Source organism: Ambystoma mexicanum, chromosome 3p (assembly GCF_040938575.1).
Source record: "Ambystoma mexicanum isolate Mex_15411 chromosome 3p, UKY_AmexF1_1, whole genome shotgun sequence".
NCBI classification, from domain to species: domain Eukaryota; kingdom Metazoa; phylum Chordata; class Amphibia; order Caudata; family Ambystomatidae; genus Ambystoma; species Ambystoma mexicanum.
The window spans coordinates 161506732-161520780 of record NC_090925.1 but is presented as its reverse complement, the minus strand read 5'-3'; the positions used below and the strand labels follow the sequence as shown (position 1 = coordinate 161520780).

Genomic DNA, 14049 nt, shown 5'->3' with positions numbered 1-14049 from the left:
ATGACATGTACGAAAACTCTGAAACTTTAACATGTCTGTTAGGCCGCTCCTTTACTTTCATAGGCCACACGTCTCGTAAAGATTCCTTAGATGCTTCAGGCTCTTAAGGATCCCACCTCGTCTGGTGGAGAAGCCCTTGTCGGTGGGTGTCTGTCGTAGCTGTGTCCTTTCCCGTCTCCCAGGGGATTGAAGGTAGCGATGGCTGTAATGCAGGCAGAGGGTGCCTCTTCCTCTTCTTTCGGCGGGGGTCAGTCACCTGGGCGTCAATGGGGGCCCCGCTGGTGGAGTCACAGGCGGTGCCATCTGCAGCCTCTTCTTAATCTTTGACACCAGTGTGTGGAGGGTCTAGAGAATATCCTGCGACAGATCCCTGGAGGGTGCCTGGGGGACTGACGCTAGGCTGTAACGGACACGTCTTAGTCCCTGCACACTTCTATTGTGTTGTGCCTTATTTGGGCCCCACCTTGATTTGGCATCCCACATAAAGCCCTGAGCTGCACCCTGCATACCCCCAGAAACCCCAGAATCTCCATAGCCCCATCCCTAAATGCACATATGCCAGCATGCCCCGTTCCATTCGGGAGATGCTAGTTCAGTCCCGGTTTTAACTTTGCATTATACAAATTCTATATCTGGGTTTATAACAAGGACATCGAGGCCTACAAAGTTCAAAGTAGGACTGGACTACCATCTCCCGAATAAAACAGGACATTTTGATATGTTTGCAAAAGGTTAAGTGCAGTGAGGTGAGCACTGCCCACTTCCACCCACCACTAGCACATGTCCAAGCCAAATAATCCACACGATTTTGCAGATAATGAAGAAAGTTTATTTGTAGTGAAAGCGAGGACGACTAACAGCGCTAGGCTAATCATGCAGCGTTCTTGCGATTACTCAAACACAAGGCCCGAATGGCCAATCAAGACTGGTCTAAGCGAGTGATCCATGTGCCAGCAGGAATGGGGAGACAAAGAGTACAGATGAAGGAGGTGGATGGGGGCGTGGGCTCTCATTTTTCGCACAGCTCCAACCCTGCTTCTTCCCGCTCCAGTTGCTCAGCTTGTAGTCTTGTATGAAGTCAGGCTGGATAAAAAAAAACACAAAGAAAAATGTAAGGAATAGAATAAACCTAACAATTCACATTTCTAGCACTGTCCAAGGGGGAGAAGAGGCGACAAAGTCACAAGTTAATCATGTGGCCTTGGAAATAACCACAAGTGTGATATTGTGCAGGCTCCCCTATTTATAACTTCGGCATTTGTCCATACTAATACCAACATACCTGCTTATTACATTCGCTACCCTTGCCCCCCTTCTGGAAAAAGGTGTAGAATGAGACATTTTTCTTTGTTGGCATAAAAGGCGGCAGATTTTATTTTCACAACATTTCTAATAACTACATGCTTCAAATCACTGCAAACCAAACTTTGTGAAAATAGTTCTGAAGGTGCAGCAACCAGCTGAGTGTTACGTGCCCAAACCTTGCTGCCCCCTTTCCAGTCCACACTAGGCCGAAGCTACCCCAACCATTCTTGTCCGAACCCCACCTGCCCTTGCAGGTGTCCCTCGGCAGGAGGAGTGCCGTTTTGCCGGGGGAAGCCGGGCCAACATCGTTACCTCCAGTACCCTTGCCCCTTAGGCCTCAAAGGGGCGCTGATCGTGAGAAGAGTGAAAACCCTTGTTAGCAGTCTCTATAGTGACACTGGTTGCAAAAAAACACTGCCTCGCCGTTCTGCGACTGCAACGGCAAAGCCTTGTACTTCTGCCGTCAATATGTAGGGTGGGTGGGAGGAAAAATTGCTTTCTCCTTCTTCTTGTCCGCGTCCTCTGGCTGCGAAATTAACACTGCCAGTCCGCCGGCTGTTTATAATCCCCCCAGGCACTCCCACCTCCTTTGTTTCTTTTTCACAGGCATTGCCGTCCATTTGGCAGGCTTCTCGCCCCTCCTGCCCTTTCCTGGGCTCGTTTCCCTGCTTCCCGGGATTTTGCCCCCTAACTCCTCCCCCTTAGCCAGAGGGGGAGGAAGGAGGATGCTGCCCCGTTATCTGGGTGCCTCCTGAAGTTGCACTGCATCGTCACCTCCAATCCTATCTGCCATCAATGGGACTGAGGACTGTAAACTGACCGCAAAGCACACACAGTAGTCAGCGTTTGGCATGCGCCTTATACTGAAATGTGGTGGGAACCCCTGAAGTGGCATTACTATGCCCTATAGAGCGTTCTAAAATCATTGACTTGTAGAGACATGTTTAAGTAGAGACCCTTATGGTATATGGGTGCTGTTGGGGGCTGTCCCGGTCCACCGGGCAGCCCCATATTCGTGTCGGGCAGCACCCGACGACACACGCTGCCGTGCGGCGATCACGCCGCTTGATGAAGGGTGGGGGTTCGTCCCACCCGCTCCGGGACACCGGAGCTCCACACACGTGGCCAGGTCCACCTGGCCACCGCGGCCCCGGCTCTGGGGGCACCCAGGCCGGGGTCGCACCCCAACCCGCCTCACATGGTTGGGGGACCCACAGGGACGGCGTTGCCCGGCAGGGGCACCGTCCGGACGGCGTTGCCCGGCAGGGGCACCGTCCTCCAGCTGGGCCCCGACCTTGGGCCCAGCGCACGTGGCGAGGCACCCCCCAGGCACCAACACAACACACCACGCGGAGTCAGGTTCACTCGTGACTGCCGAGCCGGAAGCGGCTCGGACCTTTTATTAGGTTGGTCACATGGGTAACCATGTGACCACATCCCTCCATGGAACGTACCATGGCCCCTCACAGGGGTGCCATGCAACACTCCTCCTTTTTCATAACACAATGCAAAAACTCCAAAATTCCACCACGACTACCACTACTACTACTGGAGCCACTCGACTACTTTACACACCCTTTATTAACCTGGGTGAGTGGCTCTCATGTCACTAAACGGCACCAGTGAGGGCTACTGGCACCACATAAAGCACTCGGAGCCTGAAGGTGGGCACCACACAACATTGCCCACTAACTGGACCATTTTAAGCAAGTCCATGTCTGCCGGCTCACAGTCTTCCGGGGGAATGTCACTCATGAGGTCCACCTTCCGTATGGAGTCACCGGAAACCAGCTCGCACCCTCACCAGAGCTCATTTAGGACAGTTACTACACAATTACACAAAACACCGGCAAAGCCGCACCTGGGGAGGCCCAGGGGCCACATCGGCTAAGTCCACTTGCACGGAGAGGAGATCGTGGCAGGGTGGCAGAAAACCCTGTTCCTCCTTGCCGGGGCCTGGGGGCCTGCATCCTCGTTTCCCCTTTTCTTTGCACGGCAGGCCCATGCTCTTGAAGGGCACTGCCGCATGCTTCCCTCCAGTTGGGGGGGCAGACAGCTCCCCTCACGGTGCTGCGACGCCGCAGGATCACCCCACACGGGGCGGGCAGCTTCCTTGCGAGCCCAGCTGGTGTTGGGCCCGCTGCCTTATTTTTTTTTCGGCGGCGATGTTTGCCGCGGCCTGCGGGTGGGGGGGCAGGCAGCTCTCCGCCCGCTCCTCGGGGCGAGCACTCTATTGTGCTTGCGAGCCCAGCTGGTGCTGGGCCCGCCTCCTTCGTTCCTTTTGCAGGCCCAGTTGAATTCGGGCCTGCAACACACATTTTTTTTTTCCGCGGGCCCATCTGGTTTTGGGCCCGCCTCATGTCTCCCTCTACCGCTGGTCGATGGGGCAGCCGCGCGGTGGTGGGCGGCCAGCTGGCATGCTGGGGGAGGGGCCGCTCACCTCTCCATGTTTTCCTTGCGGGCCCAGCTGGTGATGGGCCCGCCTTCTTCATGTGGCGTCCCTCGCCGCTCACATTTCGGCCCGCAGATCGCGGGCGTGGCGTCGCCTCCTCACTGTGGCCGACGCCCTGGTGCTTTTATTCATGGCGGCCGAAACCGCGGGCAGTCCCCCGTCAAAGAAGGAGGGGGGAACCCACGCGGTCACCGCCGCCGCGTTTGGGGCCGCCTCAGCTGTACGGCGGCCCCCCTTCCCAGCTGACTCCTTAGCGGCTCGCACCGCAGACCCTGTCCCACACAGGGGAAGAGGCAGCCTCCTCCATGCGGCCACCGCCGCGGGCACTCCCTCCCCCTCGGGGGCTGGAAAACCGGCATCCCTACTCCTGCGGACGCCGGTGGGGAGAGACCCTCCTCCACTCGCGGCCAACGCCGCCATCTTCCTTTTTCGCGGTCCCAGCTGGTGTCGGGCCCGCCACGCCATTGCTCGGGCGCGGGCCCCGTTGGAGATGGGCCCGCCTCAAAACTTCTAGGGGGGGGGGGGGCACACGGGATCCCACCTTCGTCGCCATTGTTGGGGGCTGTCCCGGTCCACCGGGCAGCCCCATATTCGTGTCGGGCAGCACCCGACGACACACGCTGCCGTGCGGCGATCACGCCGCTTGATGAAGGGTGGGGGTTCGTCCCACCCGCTCCGGGACACCGGAGCTCCACACACGTGGCCAGGTCCACCTGGCCACCGCGGCCCCGGCTCTGGGGGCACCCAGGCCGGGGTCGCACCCCAACCCGCCTCACATGGTTGGGGGACCCACAGGGACGGCGTTGCCCGGCAGGGGCACCGTCCTCCAGCTGGGCCCCGACCTTGGGCCCAGCGCACGTGGCGAGGCACCCCCCAGGCACCAACACAACACACCACGCGGAGTCAGGTTCACTCGTGACTGCCGAGCCGGAAGCGGCTCGGACCTTTTATTAGGTTGGTCACATGGGTAACCATGTGACCACATCCCTCCATGGAACGTACCATGGCCCCTCACAGGGGTGCCATGCAACAGGTGCGAGTGTAGCATCATATGGGTCCCCCATGCAGACAGACTCCTGTGGTCAAATATGGTGGAAGGATTCCGGGTTCTGAAGTTTGCCTGAGATTAGGCCCAGACTGTGTGGGGGTCATCCAGCTGCGGGGGGGGGGTATCAGCAGGGAGGAGGTATCCAGGTTGAAATGCACGAAGGAGAAAGGAGATAAGGTTAAAGGAGCAGGGGGGCTGGAGTACCCCTGCGAGGGGAGTAAGGCAGTGGAGGCAGATAAGGTGCAGTGACGTCAAAAGATATAAAGCTGCCTTACAGGGAAACGGTGAAACCATTGGGGCCGGAGGCCATGAAAGAAAAGATTGGGTGTGGGGAGTTTACGGATATTTTGAAACTACTTCACAAGGAGGTGAGTTGCAATGGCAGGAGGTTGGAAGGAGGAGGAAAGGGAACAAGCCTGATGGCTGAGGGTGCACGATGATAGATCATTGGATGCCCGCTTTTAAAGTTCGTGGAGCGGAGCATAACTTTGTTTAAACACATGGACGTGATAAGAAAAGCACAGGTGCCTTTTGGGGGCTTTGCATGGTTGAGATACGATGAGGGGTTCGGGTGAAGGCTTGGAAATGACCAGTCTGTGGTCTGGGGCGAGCTGGCGTCCAGATGATGGCTGTCAGTAGTTGGCATGCATACAGTGTGCACATGCATTGCTTCAAGGATGGCCCACCCAGAAATGGGTAGGCTGTCCTTTATATCTCCAAAATCAATGCAGACTAGCAAAAGGAAAGACCCTACGAGCAGTTTACCCAAGAGTTTGGATAAACTGGATTGATTCTGGAGATAGGAAATTCCATCTGGAGCACCAAGGGACGGGGGAGGGGTCTCCCATCTGAATAATGATCCCCCATCCCGTCATAGAAGTACAATGCAGAGTGCCTCGAGCTTGACCAGCCTCCTGGTGTGAGCCATGCCTCTTTCCTGATCTTTCTGCAGGAGCTGGTACCACCACTACTCACAACCCCTAGATGATAACCACTACACCGCTTGGGACCAGGGCACAGTTCCTGTGGTAAAATGTGTCTGACATCGGTGTGGTGGTTAAGCCCCTCGATGGCCCCCCTGGCACCATCTACCCTGCTACCCTAGCTATCATTGCCTATACTGGCACTAGCCTTGGGCAGTCTGTCCAGCCGGTCGCCCAGTGTCCAATGCCGATGAACACCCAGCATGCACCAGGTGTCACATGCCTAGTAAGTGTATTGTGGAGCGAGGCCCTGCCACCACTCTCCCACTAGCCCATGTGAGGCCCTGGAGACATCAACTTTCCCCCAGCTCCCCGTCAGCCAATCAGACTCGGCTCTGCAGGTCCTACTGTGGCTTTACATTTCTAATGAATGCTTAATGTTCTTAGTTATGGTCATGGCATTTGTCATTTAAATGGAAGCACTATCCCACACCCCACCCTACTTCACCCCACTTTTCCCCAACCCCTGTCTAACCTCACCCCACCCTTCTTTACCCCTCTACTCCACCCGACTACTCTCTCCACTGTGCCACTCGATCCCCATCCTCTCTAGCCCACTTTACGCCACTATACCCCAACTCCACACCGACCCACCACCCATGGTACCACACAAATCTTAGCCACTCCACTCCTATCCAACTCTACCCCTAACCACACAAATTCTCAAACCTGCATATCTCCACCCACCTCACTCATCTCCAACCCGCCCCCCTGTGTGGGTTCCCTACTCCATCCAGCTCTACTCATACCCCACTTTAACCTCACTCTACTACTCAGCAACATTCCAATATTCTACCCCACCCCACTACTCTTTCCCACGCACTTCAACCCACTCTATCCACACTTCTCCTCACTCTCACCCTAACCAACCCACTTTACCCCCACGTCACCCCTGTTTACCTATACCGACCACACCCCACATTACTAGTCTACCCCACAACTATTACTCATTCACTACTCTACCACGGTTCTCTACTGCAGCATGCTACTATTCCACTCCACTACTCTACTGCACCTAACTGTCCTTTTATCATTAGCCAATCTACCACCCACTTTGCTCTACCCCCATACGCCACTATTCTACCTCACCCACTCTATTCCCATGCCCTATACTCCCACCTCACCCCACCACTGTGCAACCCTTCCACACTACTCGTCATCACAACTCTAAACCACTACTCTACTGCACCTTTCTCATCCACCCCACCCTCTTTATCCCCAACTCAAACTACTCTTTCCCACCTCCACCTCACTGCACTCTATCTCACTCTCACCCACTCAATCCACCCCACCTGTTCTACACCCGACCTCTGTATCCCCAATACTCAACTTCAACCTACTATACAACATACCACTCTACGGCACAACTCTACCCCACTACCCTATTCCCTCAATATCCCCAAATGACACCATATTTCCCCACATCAATCTGCAATCTCTCAGCCTAACCCACCCACTCTACCCCACCGCACTAATACACTCAACCCCAGTACTCTATCAAACCCCACCACCTTCCCCCACTAACCTACCGTGTCTACACCACCCACTGTACATCACTCAGTACTCCATTGTGAGTACACCATTCATTATTCTAGCCTACCACATTACACACCATTCGAACCCATATCACTAATCTATCCTGACCCACTTCATCCTATCTCACTACTGTATCGACCCCTTCTAATCCCACTTCACCAGTGTATCCCACTCCACTCACTCTACCACACTACGCTACACCACTCCACTAATCTAACACCACTGCACTCAACCACACCTCACACCACTCTATCCCACTCTGACCCACCACTCTACCCCACCTCACACCACTTTACTCCACCCATTATACCCCACTTCTCTAGCCCACCCTACCTCTCTACTCCACCACCCTTCCCCAATCCTTTACCCCACAACACCACTTCTTTACCCACCAGCCCACTACACTACACCACTAAAATTCTCTACCCTACCCCATTGCTATCCTCCGTCTCCTTACCCTCTGTACCCACCCCACTTATTTACCCCACCAGTTTACCCCACCACCTCCATACTATACCCCACCATTCTACTGTCCCCCCACACACTTGACACCCAAAATTGGGAACACCATCCATTTGATCAGGCTTCATTACTGATCCTGTGTCATCAGCTGCATGTCATGACTGAACAATTATACTGGACACCTCCCACCCTCAAGGTCAAATGAAACCCCACTTCTGTACCTTACTTCTGTCAATAGCATATTCTGCCCAGAAGGTGTCACTGGGAGGGGGGGCACCATCTGTCTGTTCTCTCCCACAGCAAGCGTTGTAAGACTGGTAAGAGCTGGGTAGACTGCAACGTCTCTCCCAGATGGCAATCTGTGCCAGGCTCTGGCCACTAGGCATCAGTCTGGCTCTGGCAGTCTGCACAGTTGCAGAAGACATATGTTGTGTTTCAGATTTCCTGCATGTCCCCAACAGTGCTTACAAGCTCTACAACATGTTTACTTCTTAATGGTTTAACCACTGTGATGCTGGAAATGCATCGGAGGGACAGGGCCTCTGTATTCTTGTCCTTTCTTGCTTTTTATCATGTGTTCTGTCGTGTTTTCTGCACAGGAGTTCATGTGGGACTCCTGGCGGTGCAGCTCTCTCTTTTTAGTTTGGTGAACAGACTCTTGGGATACCCTATGGCACCCTTGGGTGGGAGTACAACCCTGTACTCCTAGTGTATGTTTGTGGGCACCTGTATGTGGCCAACAGAGCAGGGTATGGGCTGGTGGCAGCTCCATGCTGAATTTGACAGGTGCTCTAAGTCGCCTCCATTTTGGGATACCCAGGCCATGCCATTGGAATCAGTTGAGTCCTGATAGGAGACAAGATGGCCCCTGTGGCCTCTGGCTTTCTATTGCCTGTTATCTTGTATTCCCAAACTCCTGGGAATCCCTGACTCTGTCCCTTCCCCTGACTGGCAGGAGCCTTCCCAGTAACTGGATGTTATGGGTACACCATTGGGGTGGGACCTGGGTGAATGGAGTGTGTGTCCAATTGTCATGCGATGAAGTATTGGTAGCTTGACAAGTACCCTCCTTGGTTCCCTCCTCCTCACCTGTGCTGAGTTCTTCTGAGGAACCGTCTGTGTCAATGGCTCTTCTTTCCCTCCAGAGGTCTCGTCCTTTCCTGTTGAGATTGGGACGAGCTCCACCGGAAGCCACCCTGCCTACTGGTAGACAGCAAGGCAGAGGGGGCCCTCCGGGAGTCCGCCCCCAAAACCAGGGAAAAGCGTGGCTGAAAAACCCTGGTGTGCTTGGATGTATAGCACTACTGATGTCGAGGCTGAAGGCGTTCCGTTGGAGTTGATAAGAGGACTTCAATTCCCAGAAGACACTGCAGGAATCGGGGTAGCGTGCGTATCCTGAGCGCTGTTGGAATGATTCTGTATCCGAGGAAATGAGGAAGAGGTCTGCAGGAGACAGCCGAGGGAATGGCGCATACAATAGAAAAGGTAAGCCCCACCGGGAAGGGAAATGCAACAGAGCGGAAGAAACAGAGGAGAGGAGGAAGCACTCAAAGGGATCGCGGGCTGAGAGTAGAGAGGGAAATCACTGAGGACTGACAAGAGGAAGCAAGCAGGAATACACTGTGAGGGGTGGTCTAAGAGGAGGACGAGCGTACGAACCAGGCCGGAAAAGCAAGGTTGCAACGCAATGAGCACCGCGTGAGACGCCCATTTATGTGCGTCATGACGGCACAGCAGTGCGTGGGAGACTAGACCGCTGGTGGAGGTACGGTATCAGCCCTTCCATCGGCTCCATAGCTTCCAAGGAGCGCGCGTCATGACAGTATAACCCCTTCGCCAAGACCGTCCTCCAGGCTTGCCTGGATGGTGTCTGTGGAATATGCGTAGGAGCCTGGTGGCATGTAGATTTTTGGCTGGTTCCCAAGTTCTTTCCGTCCAAGGGTATCCTTTCCACAGTATGAGGTATTGTAGGACTCCGTGTTTGTAACGAGAGTCCAGAATGCGCGAAACCTCATACTCTTGGGTGTCATCATCCACACTGGGTATTTTTCTCCTGGAGGTTCTCAAGAATGGATCAGGTTTGTATTCCTTAAGAAGCGAGGTATGGAACACTGGATGTATTCTCCGAAGAGAGTGCGGGAGGTTTAGCCGAAAGGCCACAGGATTGATCTGTTGTTGTATGGAAAAAGGTCCGATATATCTCTGAGTGAATTTACCTCGGTGGACTCTCCGGGGGAGATATTTCGTGGACAACCAGACCTTGCTTCCTTTCTGCCAATCAGGATTAGGTCTCCTGTTCTTGTCAGCCCATCTCTTGTAAGTCTGACGACTGGCTAACAGGATTTCTTGAGCTGACCTGTGGGTTTGTTTGAGAGTGTCTAGTAGTAGGTCTATGGTAGGGACATTAGTGGGTTGAACGGTGGGAAATGGGATGTGTTTGGGTTCGTACCCATATGTACATTTGAAGGGACTCATACCGATTGCAGTATGCTTGGTGTTGTTATATGAGAATTCTGCAACCGATAAGAGATGACTCCAGTTATCCTGAGTCTGGTTGCAGTAGCATCTCAGAAACTGTTCAAGTGTAGCGTTGAGGCGTTCGTTCGGTCTGTCCGTTTGTTTCCGGGTGAAAGCCAGAAGACAATGCTCTCTGAATCTGTAACTGTTTACACAATACTGTCCAGAACTTGGAGGTAAACTGTGTTCCTCTATCAGACACAATTGAGGCGGGCAGACCATGGAGACAGACTATTCCCTTTAAGAACACGTCTGCTGTGGTAGTGGCAGAAGGAGTGCCTTGAAGAGGAATGAAATGCGCCAGCTTACTGAAGGAGTCGACCACTACCATGATAGCAGAACTTCCTCCCGATCTGGGTAACTCCACGATGAAATCCATAGAAATATGTTGCCAAGGTCCAGCAGGTGGTTCATCCTGTTGTAGGAGCCCCAATGGTTTAGCCGAACTGTGTTTGCCTTGAGCGCATGTGGGACAGGAAGAGACGTACTCCACAACATCCTGATTCATCTTGGGCCACCAGAAACTCCTCTTCAGTAGTTCCAGTGTAGCAGCACGGCCCTTGTGACCAGCCATGGGCAGATCATGGCACCACGAAAGGGCTTGGTTCTGGAGATCTTGGGTGGGTAGGTAAAGCAAGTCGTTTTTATACAAGTATTCTCCTTTGTAGGTTAGAGAGGGGTCTCTACGAAGAGAGGTGGTTCTTTGGGCTTCAAGAACCTGTTGTAGATATTTATTAACAGTTCCTATGAATCTCTTCCCGTTGAGCAGCCGTTCCTGTTCAGGGTGATTCCCTGATCCTTCTTGGTGGCTGCGGGAGAGAGCATCAGCTAAGTGATTGTCTCTACCCGGAAGATACTTGAGTATGAAATCAAATTGGGAGAAATAATAAGCCCAACGAGCATGGCGAGAGTTCCTGCATTCCATCTGTTGCAGAACACTTAGGTTCCTGTGGTCTGTTCGAACTTGAAACGGGTATTTCGCTCCTTGCAACAAATGGCGCCACTCCTCACATGCCTGTTTAATAGCTAACAGCTCCTTTTCGATCACTGAATAGTTTCTTTCACTGGAGGTAAGTGTTCTGGAATAATAGGCAATGGGATGTTCGAGTTGATCCTCCTTCCTTTGTAGTAGGGCTGCTCCGATAGCCCCTTGAGAGGCGTTGGCTTCTACGATAAAGGGTTGAGACTGATCAGGCTGTCTGAGGATGGGTGCAGAGGTGAATGCTTGTTTGAGCTGATGAAAGGCGGAATCTGCTTCTGGCGTCCAAAGGAACTTCATCCCCTTCTTAAGGAAAGCTGTGATAGGTAGGACTGTGTTGGAAAAGCCCGTGATGAATTTTCGATAGAAATTTGTCAGCCCCAGGAACCTCTGGATGTCCTTGACTGAGCTGGGACAGGCCAATTGTTGATAGATGTAGTCTTGTGAGGGTCCATCTCGATGCGGTCTTCTGACAGAATAAAGCCCAGGTATGAAACTGTAGCAACCTCAAAAAAACATTTCTCTGGCTTGACTAATAGGTGGTGGCCTCGGAGTCTCTTGAGCACTTCTCTTACGTGTAGACGATGTTGTTCTAAAGTATGAGAGTAAACCAGGATGTCATCCAAGTAAACTACCGTGGATTTAAACAGAAGATCACTAAAGATCTTGTCCATAAATCTTTGGAACTGGGCTGGCGCGTTAACCAACCCAAAGGGCATTACCTTGTACTCGAAATGACCTAATGGAGTACGAAAGGCGGTCTTCCATTCGTCCCCTTGTTGGATTCGTAGGAGATGATAGGCTCCTCTAAGGTCTAATTTGGTAAACCATTTTGCACCTTGTACTGCTTCCATGATCTCCTTAATTAGAGGCATAGGGTATCGATCTCGTATGGTTTGGCTATTTAGGCCCCTGTAGTCAATACAAGGTCTGAGTTCCTTGGTTCCCCTTTTTGGAATAAAGAACAGAGAAGCTCCAGCCGAGGAAGTTGATTCTTGTATCAAGCCATTCTGTAGATTGCTGGCTAGGTAGTCTCTTAATGCTTCCTTCTCCGGGAGGGATAAGGGATACATTCTCCCAAATGGAACCACAGCATTAGGTATGAGATCGATTTTACAGTCCTCGGCTCGATGTGGAGGAAGGGGTCTGGGAAGAGTATCTGCAAAGATGTCGGTATATTCCCGATAGGTAACGGGGATGGAGTTAATACTCCTCGCTGGCACTGTGTCACCCTGATGTGATTGTTGCCCTTCCTCCTTCAAACAGGACTGCAAACAAAGGTCTGACCTGAACTCTATAATGTTAGTTACCCAGTCGATCCCCGGATTGTGCTTTCTCAACCAGGGTATCCCGAGTATCACCGGAAAGTGGGCAGCTTTTATCAGATCAAAGATCACGGTTTCATGGTGAGTCTTCATCTTAACCGTGATTTCCGCGGTTTCTTGATGGATAAGACCGGAAGACAAAGGGGTGCCATCCACTCCTTCTACGGGTATGGGTTGAGGTTTTTCTCTCCTAGGAATGGCGTATCTACTGGCCCATTGGTCGTCCATAAAGTTCCCAGCTGCACCACAGTCAAGCATTGCTAGACACTCAACTGCTTGGGTTGGGGTCCATTCCAGAACAATCTTTAGGACCATTAGCTGGTTTGAGGGGGTACATGGTATAGGCGCACTTGTAAAACAGGGATTAGCAAGAGAAGCCCCTTCCGTCTCCCTGCTCAGGGTCGGGGTCTTTCGTTTCCCGACCTTCGGGGAGGTACTTCCGGACAGTCCCTAAGGAGGTGCTTCTCAGAACCGCAATACATGCACAAGCTCCGGTCTTTTCGTCTCTTTCTTCCTGCTGCGGTAAGAGGACCCCTTGCTGCGCCGATTTGCATGGGCTCTTCAGTCTGGAGAAGAGATCTGTCTGGAGCGGCTGGTGAGTAGGAGGATGGTGTAGAAGGCGGATTGGGTCTGGTCTTCCTTCTTTCTGCTCTTCTCTCTGAAATTCGAAATTCCATCTGGAGGGCCAGAGCGACTAGTTCTTGGAAGGAGGTGGGTCTTGCTACTCGAGAGAGTTTGTCCTTCAAATCTTCATGTAGCCCTCTCCGAAAGAGAGTCTGTTTAACTGAGTCAGGCCATCCTGTCTCCCAAGCTATCGTCTGGAAGTTTGAGGCATAGGTTTGTACATCAACAAGACCCTGTTTGAGGTCTAGTATGTTTTCATAAGACGCGTACAATGTCTCGGTCCTTTCAAAGCGTTCTCTGAATCGTAATACAAAGGCATTGTAGTCATTCAGGATAGGATCAGTTTCTGTAACCAACGGGGTGGCCCATGCTAGAGCGTTACCCCCAAGGTTTGAGACAAGGAAGCCAACCTTTGCCTTGTCGAATTCATACATCTTTGGGCGAAAAGTAAAGTATACCCTGCAGGCGTCGAGGAATTCCTTAATCTTCTTGGGGTTCCCCTCATACTTCCCACAAGGTCCTTACCTTGGTGGCAGATGGGTGGCAGATCTTCCCGAACCTCTTCTCTCCGAATCATTAGTTGTCTCAGAGCGGCATTGTCAGCCTTAAGGGCGGTGTTTTCTACCCTCATGGTTTGGAGCTCAGCAGTTATCCCCTGTATGGCATTAACCAGTTCTTGATACTGCTCTAAGCTAGCCATTCTTGGGCGTTGCAAACTGTCATGCGATGAAGTATTGGTAGCTTGACAAGTACCCTCCTTGGTTCCCTCCTCCTCACCTGTGCTGAGTTCTTCTGAGGAACCGTCTGTGTCAATGGCT

The 14049-nt window shown here is 52.6% G+C and overlaps 1 protein-coding gene across 2 annotated transcripts in view; it reads right to left on the bottom strand.

Moving 5' to 3' along the window:
• Positions 1 to 806: 806 nt before the first annotated feature.
• The window catches only part of LOC138580193 (alpha-2-macroglobulin-like), a 149395-nt gene continuing 136152 nt past the window's right edge, over positions 807 to 14049 (bottom strand). For both annotated transcript variants that reach the window (XM_069650530.1, XM_069650532.1), the window contains one exon: positions 807 to 1083. In XM_069650530.1, coding sequence (XP_069506631.1) covers positions 1079 to 1083 — 5 coding nt within the window. In that variant the 3' untranslated portion in view covers positions 807 to 1078. The remainder of the gene's footprint in view (positions 1084 to 14049) is intronic.